We start from the raw sequence: 17,563 nt of genomic DNA, 5'->3' as shown, positions 1-17,563 counted from the left end.
TAAGGATCGAATCGCCACTTGTAGAGGGTTGAGTTAACTTTCATTTGGACATCACTTCGTCATAAGGAGTAACACTCAAAACTCATGATCAAACCTTCGCCGCTACATAATTTCTTGAGGCCACTAGGGTTTAGAAGCTCCCGGTTCATGTGTGGTGCGGGGGTCATGTACGAGCCCAGGGGGGATTTAATCGGCCTAAAGTCAGATACCCCTCCTGTCTCTGGAAAAAAAAAAAAAACACCTCATTAAAAAGCTTTTCCGGTTCTGATCCTTACCTTTTAAAATCGGAACCATTAAAAAACCGGAACAATAAACCAGAACCGGATCAATTTACACCCTTATATAAATATGACCCTTGTTACGTTAATAATTCCCAAAAAATAAAAAACTAAAAACTAACCAATAGTAAAGACTCACGAAACAAATCCTAATCACAACCGAAGTAAACTTCTCACGACTCACGTTCTCTGGTTTTGGAACCCTAGCCTCTGCCGCTTCTGCTTCTCCGTCTGAACGTTCCAATCGAGTGCAGCGGCGACCGGCGAGTTTCCAATCGATTGCCATCTCCGTTCCTAAAGGGTCTATTGACTTCCGAAATTGAAGAACATCTCAACTTTTCAGTTTTTTTTTCCCTGCTTTTGGAGCACTAGCCCCCTTGCCCCTTATTCTCCCAATCGAGTGCAGCGGCGTCCGGAGATTTCCCAATCGAGTGTTGCCTCGTTCCCAAAGGGTATTAAATATTGACTGTCCCTTATTACCTTCTTTCTCCTATTATTTTCCTGAAACTATGTTTTCTGCGTGCATAGCAAATCCATTAAAATATGAACCGAAGATCAATTAGTTTACGATTACAGGAATTGTTCAGCATTGCAGCTAACACCAGGTAGTTTGGAAGATAAAGATTTTCAAAGTTGGTTACCACATGCGAGTAATTGTTTTTCTTTTTTCCTTGTTAACTTATTTTTTTTTATCGAATTTCACCGATTTAACGCAATTGTCTCAGCCGCATGTTAGCCGTTACAATCATGGTTTGGTTCTGTGTCCACTTGAAACTCTGTCAAGTTAAACTGCCTTTTAGGTTTTCTCCCCGAGGTTTAGGGACATGGGGTCACATTTACACTTGGGCAATCTCCTAAGTATTGGTCTGTTGGAATGTCATGTCTATTTTCCCTAGATTTGTGCCATCTGTATAAGGTTGCTGTCATGCTGTGTTTGTTTTGATTCTGTATTCACATCTGATTCCAAACCGTAGATCTGAAATATGGATTCTGAGATCATTTATTATTGCATACTGATAGGTTGTGTTCATATTGACCCCCAGGGGCAGAGTGAAGCAGCTATGCATGATTAATTGAAAATTTGTAATGGCAATCTTGGGTTGGAACTTGGAAGTAGCTCTGGTCTCTGCTTTTTCCTTTAATTATCTATCTGAATTCTGTGTAAATAAGATGCATTGCCACAAATTGTTGATGAACTTGATTTCTAAGTAATATTATGACAAGTCAAAACTTCAATGATGGTTTTAGGAAAAGCCAGTACAACTGGAACATTGAATACATGCTATTATTTTGTTTATTTGTTTACTAGGTGGTGTACATGTTTGTTGCATGGTGAATATATGCATGTATTTTTGCTCCCGGAGCAACAGTATTAAACACGTACTGTATCATTGACGTTCACGCTTTATTGCTCCGGATTTTTGAAAAGCATTATTGCTGTCTAGTCCGTTTAATTGCTGTATGCATCTGTACCCTTTGTTGCTGTTCCTGAACTTACTATAGTCCTGACGCTCTTATCTCCCTAAACAGGCACCCGAGAAAACATAACAAGAACAGCCAGCAACTCATCTTCTACTGTATTTATTCTGCTACAAGGTCGGAAATGGCGACTGCATCAGGTACGCATTCCAATTTTCAGTGTTTACATCTAATGGAATACTGTAATTGCATGATCAAAACAGTACCAACACATGACCTTTCTCAGAGAATAAAAATCCAGATTAGGAAAATAATTAATAGAAGAAAATTAGAATGGTAATCAGAAAACCAGAATTATAATACGCTATTGAAATTAATATTAGGAATTAGATCTCTGGCTCTCAGCAATTATAACCTAACAATCGATTCAGTAACCAGAATTGCAGGAATTCAGAATCTGGAGTAAAGGGCAGAATTGGAATTATTAAATATCCCCAGATCAGCTGGTCTGATCTAGGTAAAAATCTGGTCGAAGGCCTCCTTTAGGTTTAAGAACAACTCCTTAAAATCTGAGGATGATCCAAAGGCCAGATTCCCTAAGTTGAAATTTGTGTAAAAAAAAGTCTTGCATATGAATTCCAGAATCAGAATATTAGTTGCAGAAAACTAGAAGATAACTTACTTGAATAATGGAGAAGATTATGGAAAGAAGAAGCAATAAGAATAAAGGAAAGAGAAGGGCATCCAGGCTTCCTACCACAAGGTGTTTGGCTGGACCAAACATCAACCAACCTTGATCTAACACAAGGGATTCTTCATGCAGGAAGAGAGCAGCAAAGGCAAAGCTTTTCATTAATCAATATTTGTGTACAATGCTGGCCTCCCTTACAAACTTATATTGAAGACTCTAAATTTGATTCCTAGACTAAAAAGAAAAGCCCTAACCCAATCCTTAACTAATAAGGTAACGTAAACTTACTCAAAATAGGACTGGACTTATAGAATCCTAATCTAGCATAACTAAAACACTTAATAACAAATAAAATAAAGAAATAAAGATAACTAACTATTACAAAGAAAATCCATTAGACTAAAGGGCCAACATGTATATAACACAACCTAAGGCTTATTTCTAGTAAAATAAGTCTATTTAGGTGATTTAACTGAATCAAACTAGCCGGGTTCTTGTAATTGCTTTCACACTAAGACAGTAATAGCTCAAAAGAGTTCATTAGCCTTATTTGTTTGACTGTTTTTATTGGTTTGCTTTAGTCTTCAAAACTTTGATGTTTTCCACTAAGTATTATGCGGTAGATACTAGATAGCCCCTTCCACTGCTTAGAAAAGAGACACATGAAGTTAGTACTGAACATTCTAATTTTTCTTCTGTTATTTATCAGAAACAAAATCTAAATTTACTCATTTCTAGTATTTCCATTGTTTTTTGTGGAACTTTGTTTAATGTTTTTTTTCTTTCTTGGGGGGGGGGGGGGGTGGGACAACGCAGTTGCATTTAAATCTAGGGAGGATCATCGGAAGCAACTAGAATTGGAAGAGGCACGTAAGGCTGGGCTTGCACCAGCAGAGGTCGATGAAGATGGAAAGGAGATCAACCCACATATTCCTCAGTACATGTCGTCTGCTCCTTGGTATCTCAATGCAGAGAGACCAGTATGTTGATTATCTACTCTCTGTCTCTGCTCATGTTGAATGATGAAGTTCTCCAATGCTGATTAAATATCTTCTCTATCTTTTTCTTAATCAGAGTTTAAAACATCAAAGGAAATGGAAATCGGATCCAAATTACACAAAAGCCTGGTATGATAGGGGTGCCAAAATCTATCAGGCTGACAAATATAGAAAAGGCGCTTGTGAAAAGTGAGTATAATCTATATCCCTTTTTTTGTTTATACTTATAATCTTGAGGTAACAGGCCTATATACATTGTTTGAGAAGATCTTGGACCTTATAAATCAGCATTACAGTATAGCCATAGTGCCGTTGCACTGAAGGAGAGTAATTGCCAATTATGTTTACATCACACATCTTCTATGTTGGCATATCTATTATTGGCGAGTTTTTGGGAAGTCATCAAGGAAGTAATAGAGTTTATTTATTTTTAGTATGTCATAGTATCTGATCCTTTTTCCCCCCAATCATTTCTATATAATGGTTTCACATTGGAAGATCAGTTTGAGGGGTCTCACAGGTCATGTTCATGGTTACATGTCTCTGTTTTCAGCATTCCTTCTTTTAATTGTAAAGTTACCAGAAAAAAATTATTGAAATCAGAAGTTACAGCCTACTATCTCCCTTCTTTTGTTGGTATATGTGGCTAACTGTTATACACTGGAACGCACATTTTATCTTTTTGTTTCTCCATTATGTACTTCAGTTATTATATGCGTTGATTGAGCTCCTTATTTGTTTGTTGCAGCTGTGGGGCAATGACACATGATTCAAAGTCATGTATGGATAGGCCTCGAAAAGTGGGTGCAAAATGGACAAGCAAACACATAGCTCCTGATGAGAAGATTGAGACCTTTGAGCTGGATTATGATGGCAAACGTGACCGATGGAATGGGTATGACCCTGGAACCTATGCCCGTGTTATTGAGATGTATGAGCAAAGAGATGAGGCCAGGAGAAAATATTTAAAAGAACAGCAGCTGAAGAAAATCGAAGAAAAAAATAATAACCAGAATGCTGAGGATGAGGTTACTGATGATGAAGATGATGAAGATGCGCTGAAGGTTGATGAAGCCAAGGTTGATGAAAGCAAGCAGATGGATTTTGCTAAGGTTGAGAAGCGTGTGCGCACAACTGGTGGTGGTAGCACAGGAACAGTTAGGTGAGTGTCCAATACCAGAAATAGCGTGTTTGTGACTTATTATATTATTTTTTTCTCATTGGGATTGTCAAATTTGGGAAGGGGGTTTCTTTTGTTCTGTTGTTTAATTTGTACCTGGTTTTAACTGAAGCATTTGTTTTTAGGAACTTGCGTATTCGTGAAGACACAGCAAAGTATCTTCTGAATCTTGATGTGAATTCTGCCTACTATGACCCCAAAACCCGCTCTATGCGTGAGGATCCTCTTCCAGATGTTGACCCGAATGAGAAATTTTATGGAGTATGTGCTTTTGAAACCTTATGTTTTTAATTCTTTACTACATCTTACATTTAACAATTTTTTTGTCATAGTTCTACATTTTATCCTGATCTTTGGACTCTTTCATTCTTCAGGGTGATAACCAATATAGAGTGAGTGGTCAGGCGTTGGATTTCAAACAGCTTAACATTCATGCTTGGGAGGCCTTTGAAAAGGGACAGGATATCCATATGCAGGCAGCTCCTTCTCAAGCTGAACTGCTCTTCAAGAACTATAAAGTTATAAAGGAAAATTTGAAGTCCAAAACGAAAGATACCATTATGGAGAAGTATGGTAATGCAGCTTCTGAAGAAGAACTACCAAGGGAGCTTCTACTTGGGCAGAGTGAGAGAGAGGTTGAGTATGATCGTGCTGGTAGAATCATAAAGGGACAGGTAAGATTTGAATTGACAAGTTACATGTACTCTACTCAAAGCTATGTACTGTTCTCTCTCTGTCTATCTGGGTGAATAGGATTTATATGAGTATAATGAAGGCATGGTATATATGTAGAATTCATTATAATTGACCAAATTTCATTGTACATGCATTGATGGCTTACCTTTGTTTGACTAGCCTTGTCTGCATATATTTATTTGTGGCTTCTCTTTCAAACCTTAGAATTTTAACTTTGTTTGGAACTTAAACCTCATCTTCACATGCAATCTGTTAAGAGCCTAGAGGACAGCTGGAGAAGTATGATTTTGGCTGTTAATTATGTGACGACAAGGTTGAGGAAGTCCATCTTCGCCTCTTATTTTGCCTGAAACTGTAACATTCTGAGCTTGTCCTGTGATGATTCTCCATCTCCATGTGAAGACAGAAGTGTTGACACTGAATTCTGCTTTTGACTCTCTCTTAATCTGCTGAAGCACTTTATTTGTTACACTCTATGGATGTTCTTGTTGTGAGCCACGGGTATTTTAACTACCTATATTTACTAGATTTGTTAATTAGAGCTTAGGACAACTGTTTTGGCACTTCATCTTATTATTAATGAAAACGTGGCAGGCTCCCCCACAATTTAAACTTTGAAAATTTGATCTCTTGGCTGCTGCCATTGTTGCTGCTGGTTATCTCCTTTGAGAGTAAGTCTTGTGAGTCATATCGAGACAACCTTGTGAGTCATATCAAGGTGGAAGGGTGGGTGGATCTCCTACGACTTGTTGCATCTTGTAGATCGGGAGGTTCTTCTTCAAAACTGTCTACAAGGTTGCTGCCATTGAAGTTCTTCCATTACAAATAAGTTATTAACTGAATTCTGCAAATAACCCTTCTTCATCTCATCCTCTAACCTAGACCTACATTCCCCAATCGATCCTCTAAACCCTAGCTTCATCTACTGTCCATAAAACCTAACTCCCTCCATTAACTTCAACCTACTTTCATCCACAGCTCCATTACCATCATCCCTACACTTGACAGCAGCCCCTGCCCCATTCCACTATTACAACCCTAATTTCCCTTAAATCCTAATAAAGCCCTACAGCCCTTAAACCAGCCTAGACCTAACCCACCATCAAAATAACACCATAATACACTCAAACCACCCTCTCACTGCCAATATCACTCGACCAGAACCCCTTGACCTATTTCCCCCTCTAAACCCTAGATCTCCTCATTCCCTTCATTCCCAAAACCCGAAACCTAAACTTAAATTTTTTGAAATTTAAAATTTCATTCAAACGTAATCAAACCTAGTTCAATAAAACCCTAAAAACCTGCCTAGTTTTACCAAATAAAACCCAACTCCATTCTCCCAAGTATAACCCTAGATCTGACCTAAAATGCCCCAATTTGTCCCAATCGGCTAGCAGTTTTAGAACTTTTGTTCACCTGGCTCCTAGTAGGATCCTATCCTATCTAGGACTACATGACAACAACTAACTTAAATTGACCAAATATTTGCTATGGAAGAATTTACACTCACTTAATTGCAGCCTACTACTTAAAGTCCATTACTGGTGGGGAAAGAAACTTATCTACACTTCCTCTAAAGATCCATAGACCCCATTATACAGGCTTGTAAGGCCGGGTACAAATTTAATACCATAAACAAGTTCTAAGTCCCCATTGAACCCATCTATAGCCCAAAATAAGGTCTTCTTAGGCCCAATTGGGCAGTTTTGACTGCACCAAATACAAAGTCAATGTCAGGTAGGATGTACAGGAAGTGTAAATTATGAACAAGCCAATGGGCTTTGTCTCAAGGGGGGTGGAGAGAGATTGGATGGTGTATGAAGAGGATGGGTTTACTGCAAGTGGAGAGGTACAACACATGGTGTTTGGCTTGTAATCCTTTTGGGTGTACCCATGTGCATATTTCTGTGTTTATGGGTGTAGGGTTGGGGAGGGGGTTTGCTCTCATTGCGAAAAGAGAATAGATATGGAGTACATGAAATATGGTGATGGAAACAGGTGTCACATGATCCGCTCAATTTAATTAGTACCAAGTATGTCAATTATGCATGAAATGGGTTGTCTAAAATATTCTGACCCAAATAAACAACATCTCAACAACAACAATTCAGCCTTATCCCAACTAAATGGGGGTCGGCTACATGGATCCTTGCCCTCCAATCAGCTCTATTCGAGGTCATTCTTAATACAAGGTAATGTAGTCCTAGATTGGTAGAGGAATAACTAGGAGCCAGACAACTAGGATCTGTTATGAACAAGTGAATCGGCTAGGTCAAAATAGGGTTTTTGGTGAAGTTCGGGTTAGGGTTTGGTGTTGGGGTTATGTTAAGTCAAGGTAGGGGAGTCTAACAATGAAGGTCCTGAGATGTTTTAATGGAGGGAAGTATGCTGATTTGAATTAACAACAATTTAGGGTTAGGGTTTCGGTTTTGGAAAAGAGGAAAAGATGGATTTCTGGGGTTTGGCTGGACAGAAGTTAACCAAAGGGTAGGGGTTGGGGATGAATGAAACTTACTATAGTTGCAGAATTCCCTTGGCAGCAGCTTGCTTGATTGTAGATCTTGAATAAAAATCAAAACCTGAACTAGAAGGAGATCTTCAAAGAACTTGAAGGAGAGCTTGAAAAGAACCACCCGGGTTTCACACCGCAAGGTGTCGATTTGATCAAACATCAATCCCACCAATGAACCACCCGGGCTTCCCACCGCAAAATGTAGTCCTAGGTGGCAAGGATACCAGCTAGGAGCCAAGCAACAGGATCTGCTAGAACAGGCAGTCCAATTGGGCAGAAAAGGGAATTTTAGTCCAAATTAGGGTTAGGTTAAGGGCTGATGATATGGTTATGTAGGCAGGGGGTGGGAAGTCTATTAGTATTGGTTAATAATGTTTGTGATGAGTGGAAGTGAAAGGCTTCAAAGCACAGCAGGTTAGGGTTTTCAAATTTTGGGTTTTTAAAAAGTGGAATGTGAAGGGATCTTGGGTTTAGGTTGGGAATTTTGGGCAGGGGCTTAGGTCGAGTCTCCCTAATGGTGAGGGGAAGATTCGATCCAAGTGTGGGCAATTTCTGATGGTGGGATAGGCTAGACAGAAAACTAGGGTTTTTGGAATTTAATGGAGGTAGGGTTATCTAGAGTTTGAGTAGGAGTTTGGGGACCAAACTCAGATCGAGCTTCTCAATTGGGGAGGCGAATGTTCGATCAAAATTTGGGCAGAATGTGATGGCTGAATTGGTCTGTGCAGGTTTTAGGGTTTTGGGTTTTGAATTTTGGATGGGGGAAGTTAGGGTTTTGACGATGGGTTTGGGGCAGAAGCTAGGATCGAGTGTAGGGGGTATGATGGAGATGTTATGGTCAAAGTTTGATGAGATTTGGGCGGTTTGTTAGGTCTGTGGGTAACTTAGGGTTATTAAAAATTGAAAAACAAAAGTGGGAAAACTTAGGGTTAGGGCAGTAGAGGATTAGGAGAAGAAGAATGGGGTAGGGGATAGCTCAGACTTACTTGGATTTGCAGAGGATGATCGGCAGCAGCATGTAATGGCAGTAGCTTGAATAAAAATTGGAACTTGGAACTTGTACTTGAAACTAGAACTTGAATATAACCACTCGGGCTTCACACCGCGGAGTGTCGATTGGATCGGACTCCAATCCTACCAACGAACCACCCGGGCTTCACACTGCTAGGTGTCATTTGGATCACACACCAATCCCACCTTGCTTTGATCACACACAAAGCATATCTTCAGGAGAAGAGAAGTTGCAGCAGCTTGCAAGAGAAAAATTTCATAAACAGTGAGGTAAAGAGGAGCCCCACGGTTTGCCCTTACTTATAATGGCCAAAGGCCTAAATTCCTATACAGCCTAGGAATAATAAATTCCAGGCTGAGTTTAATACAAAACACTTCCTCTAAAATTCGTGTAGAGGTGTGGACCCTAAAATATGACTTAAGTTAAAAAGATTCTATCCCAAGAGAATATTCTAAAATCACTTAAATTGGACCAGTGGTTCAACCGGTTCAATTTAAAACACTAAAGCATGAAAATAAACTAAGTATAGGGCTAATCCCGTATGCAGCCTATGTACCCATATCTTAGTAATGTAGTCCTAGAATAGGAGATAATCCTACTAGGAGCCAGATAAAAGCAAGGTCTAGTCAAGCCTGCTGTTTGGGGCTGATTAGGGGCTGTTTTAGGGCAAAATTAGGGTTTAGGATGGGAATTTGGGAATGGGGTTTATAGGGTATTAATGGGCAGGTCTAGGGGGTCAATATGGTATGAAAAGGTTAGGGTTTGGATGAGTTTTGAAATTCTGCAATTCTGGACAGAATTGAGTTACAGGTTTTGGGCTTTAATGGAGTTGGGGTTTATGGGATTCAAACAAAAAATAAAGGGGATCAATTGGGGTAAAGGATTAGAGGATTAGAAGAAGAATTTTGGCGTCAAACTTACTGGAGATTCCACTGGCAGCAAGCTTCGACAGTTGTGAAGGATAAAGCCACCTTCGAATTTGAAGAAGATCCTCCCAGCCGTCACGGCGACACGGCGTAAGGAGTCAACCGGATTCCACCAGTCCCTTTCCACCTTGATAGAACCACAAGGATGCACACTCAACTGAGTAGGGCAGCAGCTATGGCAGCAAACAAAAAGCTTTTCATTAATCAAATTCGTGTTTTTGGCTTTGCCCCCTTACAACCTTATATAAAAGACTCAAAAATAGACTTCTACTCTAAAAAGGAAAGGCCTAACCCAATCCCTAACCTATTAGATAACTTAAACTGACTAGGAAACTAAAATAGACTCAAAATAGAGTCCTAATGACTTAAAAACAACTTAAACTACTTAAAATAAAGAAGATTCCCTACTAGCCAATAGGATATAAGAACCTCTTAGCCAATAGGATCACTTCACTTAAATTAGACCAATTGAACCAATTGGATGCAACCAATTTAAACTGGTTCAATTAAAAACATAAAAATAGACTAAATATTGGGCTAATCCCGTATGCAACCTATGTACCCCTCTTTTAGGCCCAGAAAAGTGGCCTATTACATAGAAAACCCATGGGATCAAAGGCCCAACATACATATAACCCAACCCTAGACTTATTTCTAAAGAAATAAGCCCATTTCGGTGACGAATCTGCATCACTTAGGCCCATTAAAGTGACCTATTACATAGAAAACCCATAGGATCAAAACCATAACCCAACCCTATACTTATTTCTAGGGAAAGAAGCCCAATTTGGTGATAAACCTGCATCACCGCAAGGTGTCAATCGGATCAAACACCGATCCCACCAGCCTTGATCAAACACAAGACCAAAATCTTCAATGGAGAAGAAGAGTAGCAAAAGCTTTTCATTAATATCAAAATTCGTGTTCAATATTTGCCCCCTTTACAACCTTATATAAAAGACTCAAAATTAGACTCCTACACAAAAAAGATAAGGCCTAACCGAATCCTTAATCTATTAGGTAATCTAAACTGACTAGGAAACTGAAATACTGAAGGAAATAGACTCAAAACATGGTTGGACTTATAGAGTCCTAATCCAGCCCAACTTACCAATTAAATAGTCATATGACCACTTAACCAAGTCACATGATCACATGACCACTAATTACATAAAAATAAAACTAAGTAAGGAATTAAAACATTTGATCCCGTATGCATCCCTATTACCCATACTTTAGGTCCATAAAAGTGATCCACTACATTGGAAACCCATGGAATCAAGGACCCAATATGTATATAACCCAACTCAAGGCTTATTTCCAATAAAATAAATCCTCTAGGTAACTTATTTGCATCACAAGGCCTAAGCTATGCATGTATTTCCTCACCACTTGTCCTAGGGTCATTTTAGGTCTGCCTCTGCCTCTGCCTCTTTTAGTTTTTAAATTCTGAATCAAATCACTCCTCTGTACTAGAGCATCCAAAGGCCTCCGTTGAACATGGCCATGCCACCTCAAGTGACTTACTCGTAGCTTATCATGTACTAGAGCTACTCCCAAATCAGCTCTAATATGATCGTTCCTTACTTTATCCTCAGTTTTGCTGCACATCCATCTTAACATCCTTGTGTCCGATACGCTGGGTTTATCTGTATGATGCTTCTTAACTACCCAACATCCCGCACTACACATCATAGCCTGTCGTATGACTGTCCTATAAAATTTTCCTATAAGTTCTAAAGGAATATGTCAATCACACGATACTCCGGATGCACCTCATACCTTCATCTCCATCCTTATTTTAATTCACTGTGAGACATCATCCTTTATATCACCTTCTTTATATATGATTGAGCCTAGATACCTAAATGATCACTTTGTGGAATCTCCAAAATTGCCTGATGTTCCTCACACGGAAGAAAAAATCCACCCCATATCTACCACCTTAAAAAAAACTGTACCATATTATTCATGCAGAAAATTACACACAATCTCATGCGAAAGCAGCCTCTTGGTCTTGATGGAAATAGAATGCTTTTCTTCCATGTCTCATTAAAAAATACGTTGGATTAATGATCTAACTTGGAGGAGGGTTAGTTGTATACAGCTTCATGTTTGGTGGGAGTCCTTGTATGTTTTTGTTGGTCCTTAATTTTGATTTGGGCAGAAATGACTTTTGGGCGGCATATGTAGGAAGGCTTTCCTCCATAGCCCACCTTAATTGTGCCATGTGGACAGGTGATGTTGCATTAACCGGTGGATAGAGTGGACGTAGTTTGGATTAGATATGTGTCAAATTTTAGAGTCTAATTTAATCAGTACCCCTATGTATTGGCTTGCATCCCCATGTATGTACATGATCGTCTATGGTACTATGACCACTATTGTGTAGTCTCCAATAGTCCTGATTTTTCTAGGCTCTGTTTATCCACTTGGAAAACTTTGTTTTGAATGAAATTTAATATGTGAGCAAGGGACCTTGTGTTCTACCTATCCACAAAATTTATGCTCCAACTGAGCTGCCTCGTGGCAAATATTTGGCTGTTTAGGATAACCTTCCTATGTGGGCTGCCCAATAAACAGGCTTCTTTGATTTGGTTAGGTCTAATTTTTTGTTTAGAGATTTTTCACTTCCCTAGAGACAGTTGTTCCTCTTATATTTAAAAGTGCTTCTTATAATAAATTAATGTTGTCTGAATACAATTTGAGGGGTTATTTAATGCAGTACTAAATTCGAACCTGGTTAAATCCAATGGGAGATTAACTCAAAGAGGACTTGTTTGATTATGCTCAATTCTAGTCGAAGGTCTTTTATGGACTGGGATCAGTCCTGCAATATTCTCAGTTATGTAGTAATCCTACTTGGGGATGGACAAACCAACAACTGCAGATTCAATGGACAGAATGGGGTGCAGACCAGTGATCAATTAAGGCTCTAACAGTTGAATAACCAGCAATAGGAAGTAGGAGCAGAACAGCCAAAACAAATTCAAAAATCTGAAGATTTAACAGACCCTAGTTGAAACAGTATTTGTGGTATTAATTGAAAAGTTCAGTTTTTGAATCCGTCACAAGATTCAGAACCAATAGCAGAACTGAGAATTGAAACCAGAATTCAGAGATCAATTTTAAAACAGGAGATTTGAAGAAATTCAAGTTGAAGTAGGAAACTAGAATTCAATGGGAAAGATAGAATTTTTTTTGGGGGTTTTTGAAACTGAAACTAAATAGATAGAAAAGATAGAAAGTATATGATCAGGAACACCACCTGATCTGCAGGCCTGGAAACACTACCTGTACCCCAACCTTGAAATCGCCACGATGTTTCTAGAATTACCAACAGGGAGCCTACTAATCACAACAGTAGCGAGCATTCTGAATCACCACAGAACCAATAGCAAAAGCCAAATTATATTCATCAAATTTGTGTATAAGGCTGTAGCCCCTTACAAACTTATTATATAGAAGACTCAAAAATATACCCAAACTCAAAAAAGGAAAGGCTGGACTCTTAGACACCTATAACAAATAAAATAAAAATAGTACTGACTAATAAAGTAAATCCCATATTAATTCCTCCTACCCATAATTTTAGGCCCATTAAAGGGGCTTATTACAATAAAACCCAATGGGCCTAAAGCCCAACATGTATAGATCCCAGCCCAAGGCTTATTTCCACTAAAATTAGCCCATTTCTCTGATTTATTTGCATCAGTATTGCTCATCAGCCATGATAGTACACTATGCCATGTCTGCAGTTGCCTTAAATCCTTTTTAATGCTTTAACTGAGGAGCTAAATGTGAGATATGGTGCTATTTGCAGGAGATGGCTCTTCCTAGAAGCAAATATGAGGAAGATGTTTACATCAATAACCATACTACTGTATGGGGTTCATGGTGGAAGGATCACCAGTGGGGATATAAGTGCTGCAAGCAGACGATACGTAATAGTTATTGCACAGGAGCAGCTGGAATTGAAGCTGCTGAAGCAGCAACTGATCTCATGAAGGCTAACATTGCTCGTAAAGAGGCAATAGAAGGTTAGTATGTGAGATCGATTTTGCTTTTCTCAGGAACAAAGATTGTTTGACTGCCATACCATGCTAGACTTCGGTTCTTCATTTTTTTGGGGTGAAATTCCAGTGTACAAACATTTAACTTCTAAATGTACACAGCGACACCTGCATCAACTGAGGAGAAAAGGCTGGCTACTTGGGGCACTGATATACCAGATGATTTGGTGCTTGACCAGAAACTGCTTGTTGAAGCACTAAAGAAGGTAACATTGGATTCTTTCTGGACTTCTAATTCTTGTTTTATTTTTTATTTTTCAATCAGTTCTTGTCTTTCTTGAAATTTAAGAATTAATAATTATCTGGAATTTAGAGTTAGAAAATAAAGTTGATCAAAGTTATTTGGAACTTAAAGCTACAAGTAAAATTAAAGGAGCAAGCTCTAGAACCATATGATTTCAGTACCACTGCTATTTTCTGCTCTGTGGTGTTGTTTGTTACACAAGCCTTGTGGACTTCTTGTGTGTGTCATCATCTAATCATATTTTGATTGTCAGGCTAATCCAACACCATGTGTCAGAATGATGCCCTTATAATTGTTTAAAAAAACCTATTCTGTATGCGGATAGATGGATTCAATCTAACATCATCATAAATTTCAGAATCCTACCCACAACAGGGTCGTAGAGGTGCATAACCAGCAGACCAAGGCCTGTTTTGTTCCCCAAACTAGTGTTCAGATAAGTCCTAAATTACTAATATAACTAGGCCTCCCAAATCCTTCAACTTCTCTAAGTATGGCTCCCATCCAATGGTTGGATTTGGAGTTATAATAGAATCGCTAAAATAACAACTATGGTTTCAGATTTAGAAACTAAGCAACATCTTCATATGAGCATATTTGGAGTTATGATAGAATCACTAAAATAACAACTATGGTTTCAGACTTGGAAACTAAGCAACATCTTCATATGAGCACATTTGGAATTATAATAGAATCACTAAAATAACAACTATGGTTTCAGACTTGGAAACTAAGCAACATCTTCATATGTAACACAACCGTTCTGATACCAAACTATATATTATATGAACACAACAGTTCAACACTAAACTAACATCTTCCTTATCTTAACACTGATCATAATATCTGTAAATCACGTTAAATTGTTGGCCAGATTACACAAAAACCAGCAACTCTCAGGATAGAAACTAGTGGTAGAAAATAACAACCAGAATTATCTCACAATCGGCAGGTCTGATATGGCTGAAGTACAAGTTGAAGGATGTGCTGGAATAGCTCTTGAACTTTTCAGAACTTCAGTCCAGTCCAACAAGCCTTCAAAATTGTCATCAGACAACCCACTCAACAGTAACTGCAAGTCTCTTGTAACAATAGGAAAGCTTCAACTTTGATGCACAAGACAGAATGGAAGAATAGAAACAAGTACAAGAATGAAGATATGGATGAGTCTCTCACTTCTCCTTGCCAATCTCTCACCAGCTCCACTAGCATCTCACTAGGGAATCTTTGTCTCTCACAGGATTCCTGCATCACACAAGGAAGAAACTATGAAATAAAACAATGTAGAACCTCCGTGCGTGGCCTTGCAGATTCCTTACAACCTTGGACTTCCTCAAAGCAGAAACTATTATGGAATAGAAAAATGTTTCATATCCTTTAGAGCTTAGCAAAATAGAAGCAATAAAAGATTTAGCAACTACTACCAAGCATAATGGAAACTGGCCAAAATAGAAACTAAATAAAAGCTACTAAATGATCCCCCACGCAAGGACTGGCTGAGATCTAATATTTGGCGTAAATCTGGCCCACGTTAGTGGACCAAAGGCTGTGCTTAAAAGGCTATACTGGCTGGCTGATTGGGCTGGGTGCGGTGGGCTGGCTGGACCTTTCTTCTCTTACTCCTACAGGGCCAATTGAAAAAACTGAGGTAAGAGCTCCATTGCCTACTCCAGGGATTTCCCACATATCCAATGGTCAGAATGATAAACAGTCACTGCCACGTGGAGATCTAATTTTTGGTGTTTAAAACTAGAAACTGAATTTCTGTTGCTCTGGAATTATTTTTCCTATTAATTAATCCTCAACCCTCCAAAATGCTGGATACTATCCCTGGTTCCGTGTAAACTTAATGGTGCGCATTTTTTTCAACATTGTGTTATCCTGAAATTGCTAATGTGAGGACTTTGTTGGCTTGTACAGGAGGATGAAAGAAAGAAGGAAGAGAGAGATGAAAGAAAGCGCAAATACAATGTCCGATGGAATGATGAGGTATGCTATTCATTACTCTTTTGTGGTTTAGGAAGGAATTGCCAATGCAGTACATGGCATAATCTGTTTTCATTATCTGAATGTATATTCCGTCTTTTTCTAGGTCACTACTGAGGATATGGAAGCTTATAGGATGAAGAAAGTCCATCATGATGATCCAATGAAGGACTTTCTTCACTAGTATGGTACATAGTGTCTTCCAAAGCTTCTGGGACTGTTGCTGGAGTGAAGATGGATTTAGTACTGATTTTGCTGTTGAGCGATCTCTGCTCCCTCTAGAATCTCCATGTCTTGTGTATAATCAATAAACTAGGCAAGCAAAGAGTTCTTATCTACTTGTACTTTTATCACTGCCGTTATTGTCCTGATGCTGATCAAAATTTGGAATTTTTTTGTATATTTTCCTATGAGCTTAACCTTATCTTTTGTGTAAACATTCAAAATGACGAGGCCTCACAGATCCATCCCCCCTCCTCCCCCCCCCCCCTCCCCTCCCCCCAAAGAAAAGGAAAAAATAAAAGAAAATAGACACTGCTCTTTTTTATGTTTAGGTCCGAGCAAATAGCATTTCCATATAAATCAGAAATTTGGGATTTCATGATATCTTAGTAAGCGGAGAATTCACCACCGTCCTGTGATAAGCGGCTAAGGAAACATTTGAAATGCAATATCGGCTCACCGTCCTTGGCGTCTTATATGTAAAGATAACTATGAGCTTTAAATGGCACTGCCACCTCAAATATAAGAAATTTTGAATGGATGGCAAAGAATAGGACTCGGTGGCTTTTCAGTTGCGAAGATGATGCAAGGAATGTTACATTTGCATCTCTCTCCTTAAAGCCAAAAAACTATTGGGATAGGGTGGAAAACATTTCGACTTGTGAGTAAAAGAAACAGTACCCCACGAAATCTTGTGCCCTCACAAAAGAGTGTCACTAACAAATATGTATATGTAATACTGGAAGCAATAGAACTGAAAACAAATAAACACCAGTCAATGCAGCATCAGATTTAATGTGGAAAACCCTTTGAAGTGAACGGAAAAACCACTAGATAATCTCAAAAGAAATCCACTAATATCTAATGAGGGTTACACTGTTTTACTTTTTAAGTTTATACTCAAAACTTGAGATTACAAGGAGAATAAGAGAAAAACAATAAGAAATTCAAGGTTACCTCACAGGTGGTGTCAATCAGTTGGTCTAGGTCGGTTTTGGCTGGGCCTAATCGATTCCCCCTACTTTAGGATCTCACACTGGTCCATTTAAGTAATCGGTCCTCATAGGTTAGGCATGGTCTCATTTATAAAGACCGGTTGGGTACCAGTATATAATCGAGCTTGTAAGAAACAGGGTAAGCGTGTATATAAATGGGCTATAATTGGGCAATGCAAGTTTCGTCCCATAGCTTCTAATGAGATTCAATTCTTTGTGGTGAAACAAAAACTTACTTGAGAGAAAGTTCGTCATTGGACTACTGGACATCCATAAGTAAATCTCAAATTTATCAAATTTATTAGAATTTTTTGCCCTCAATCTCAAT

The 17,563-nt window shown here is 38.7% G+C and overlaps 1 protein-coding gene across 3 annotated transcripts; it reads left to right on the top strand.

Annotated features, from left to right (window-relative positions):
• The first annotated feature begins 521 nt into the window (after window positions 1-521).
• Window positions 522-16,328, top strand: LOC122641906 (pre-mRNA-splicing factor SLU7). 3 transcript variants are annotated; one of them, XM_043835231.1, is made up of 11 exons: window positions 522-579; window positions 1,809-1,897; window positions 3,205-3,368; window positions 3,463-3,575; window positions 4,135-4,548; window positions 4,692-4,827; window positions 4,941-5,240; window positions 13,539-13,755; window positions 13,891-13,994; window positions 15,953-16,021; window positions 16,125-16,328. In XM_043835231.1, the coding sequence occupies exons 2-11, from the start codon at window positions 1,882-1,884 to the stop codon at window positions 16,200-16,202; spliced, it is 1,611 nt and encodes a 536-aa protein (XP_043691166.1). In that variant the 5' UTR covers window positions 522-579; window positions 1,809-1,881; the 3' UTR covers window positions 16,203-16,328. The 3 variants fall into 3 exon arrangements, with proteins under 3 accessions (XP_043691166.1, XP_043691167.1, XP_043691168.1); XM_043835232.1 differs by lacking the exon at window positions 522-579 and adding an exon at window positions 724-730; XM_043835233.1 differs by lacking the exon at window positions 522-579 and having other exon boundaries at window positions 3,465-3,575.
• The last annotated feature ends 1,235 nt before the right edge of the window (window positions 16,329-17,563 follow it).

This window comes from Telopea speciosissima, chromosome 10 (genome assembly GCF_018873765.1).
Source record: "Telopea speciosissima isolate NSW1024214 ecotype Mountain lineage chromosome 10, Tspe_v1, whole genome shotgun sequence".
Lineage (NCBI taxonomy): Eukaryota > Viridiplantae > Streptophyta > Magnoliopsida > Proteales > Proteaceae > Telopea > Telopea speciosissima.
Note: the sequence above shows the minus strand (reverse complement) of the source record. Positions and strands in the feature narration are given on the sequence as shown.

Bases quoted from the DNA above. Each gene is read 5' to 3' on its own strand.
- LOC122641906 (XM_043835231.1), top strand. The intron at 5,241-13,538 runs GTAAGATTTGAA...TGCTATTTGCAG, and splicing joins GTAGAATCATAAAGGGACAG to GAGATGGCTCTTCCTAGAAG. The intron at 13,756-13,890 runs GTTAGTATGTGA...AAATGTACACAG, and splicing joins TCGTAAAGAGGCAATAGAAG to CGACACCTGCATCAACTGAG.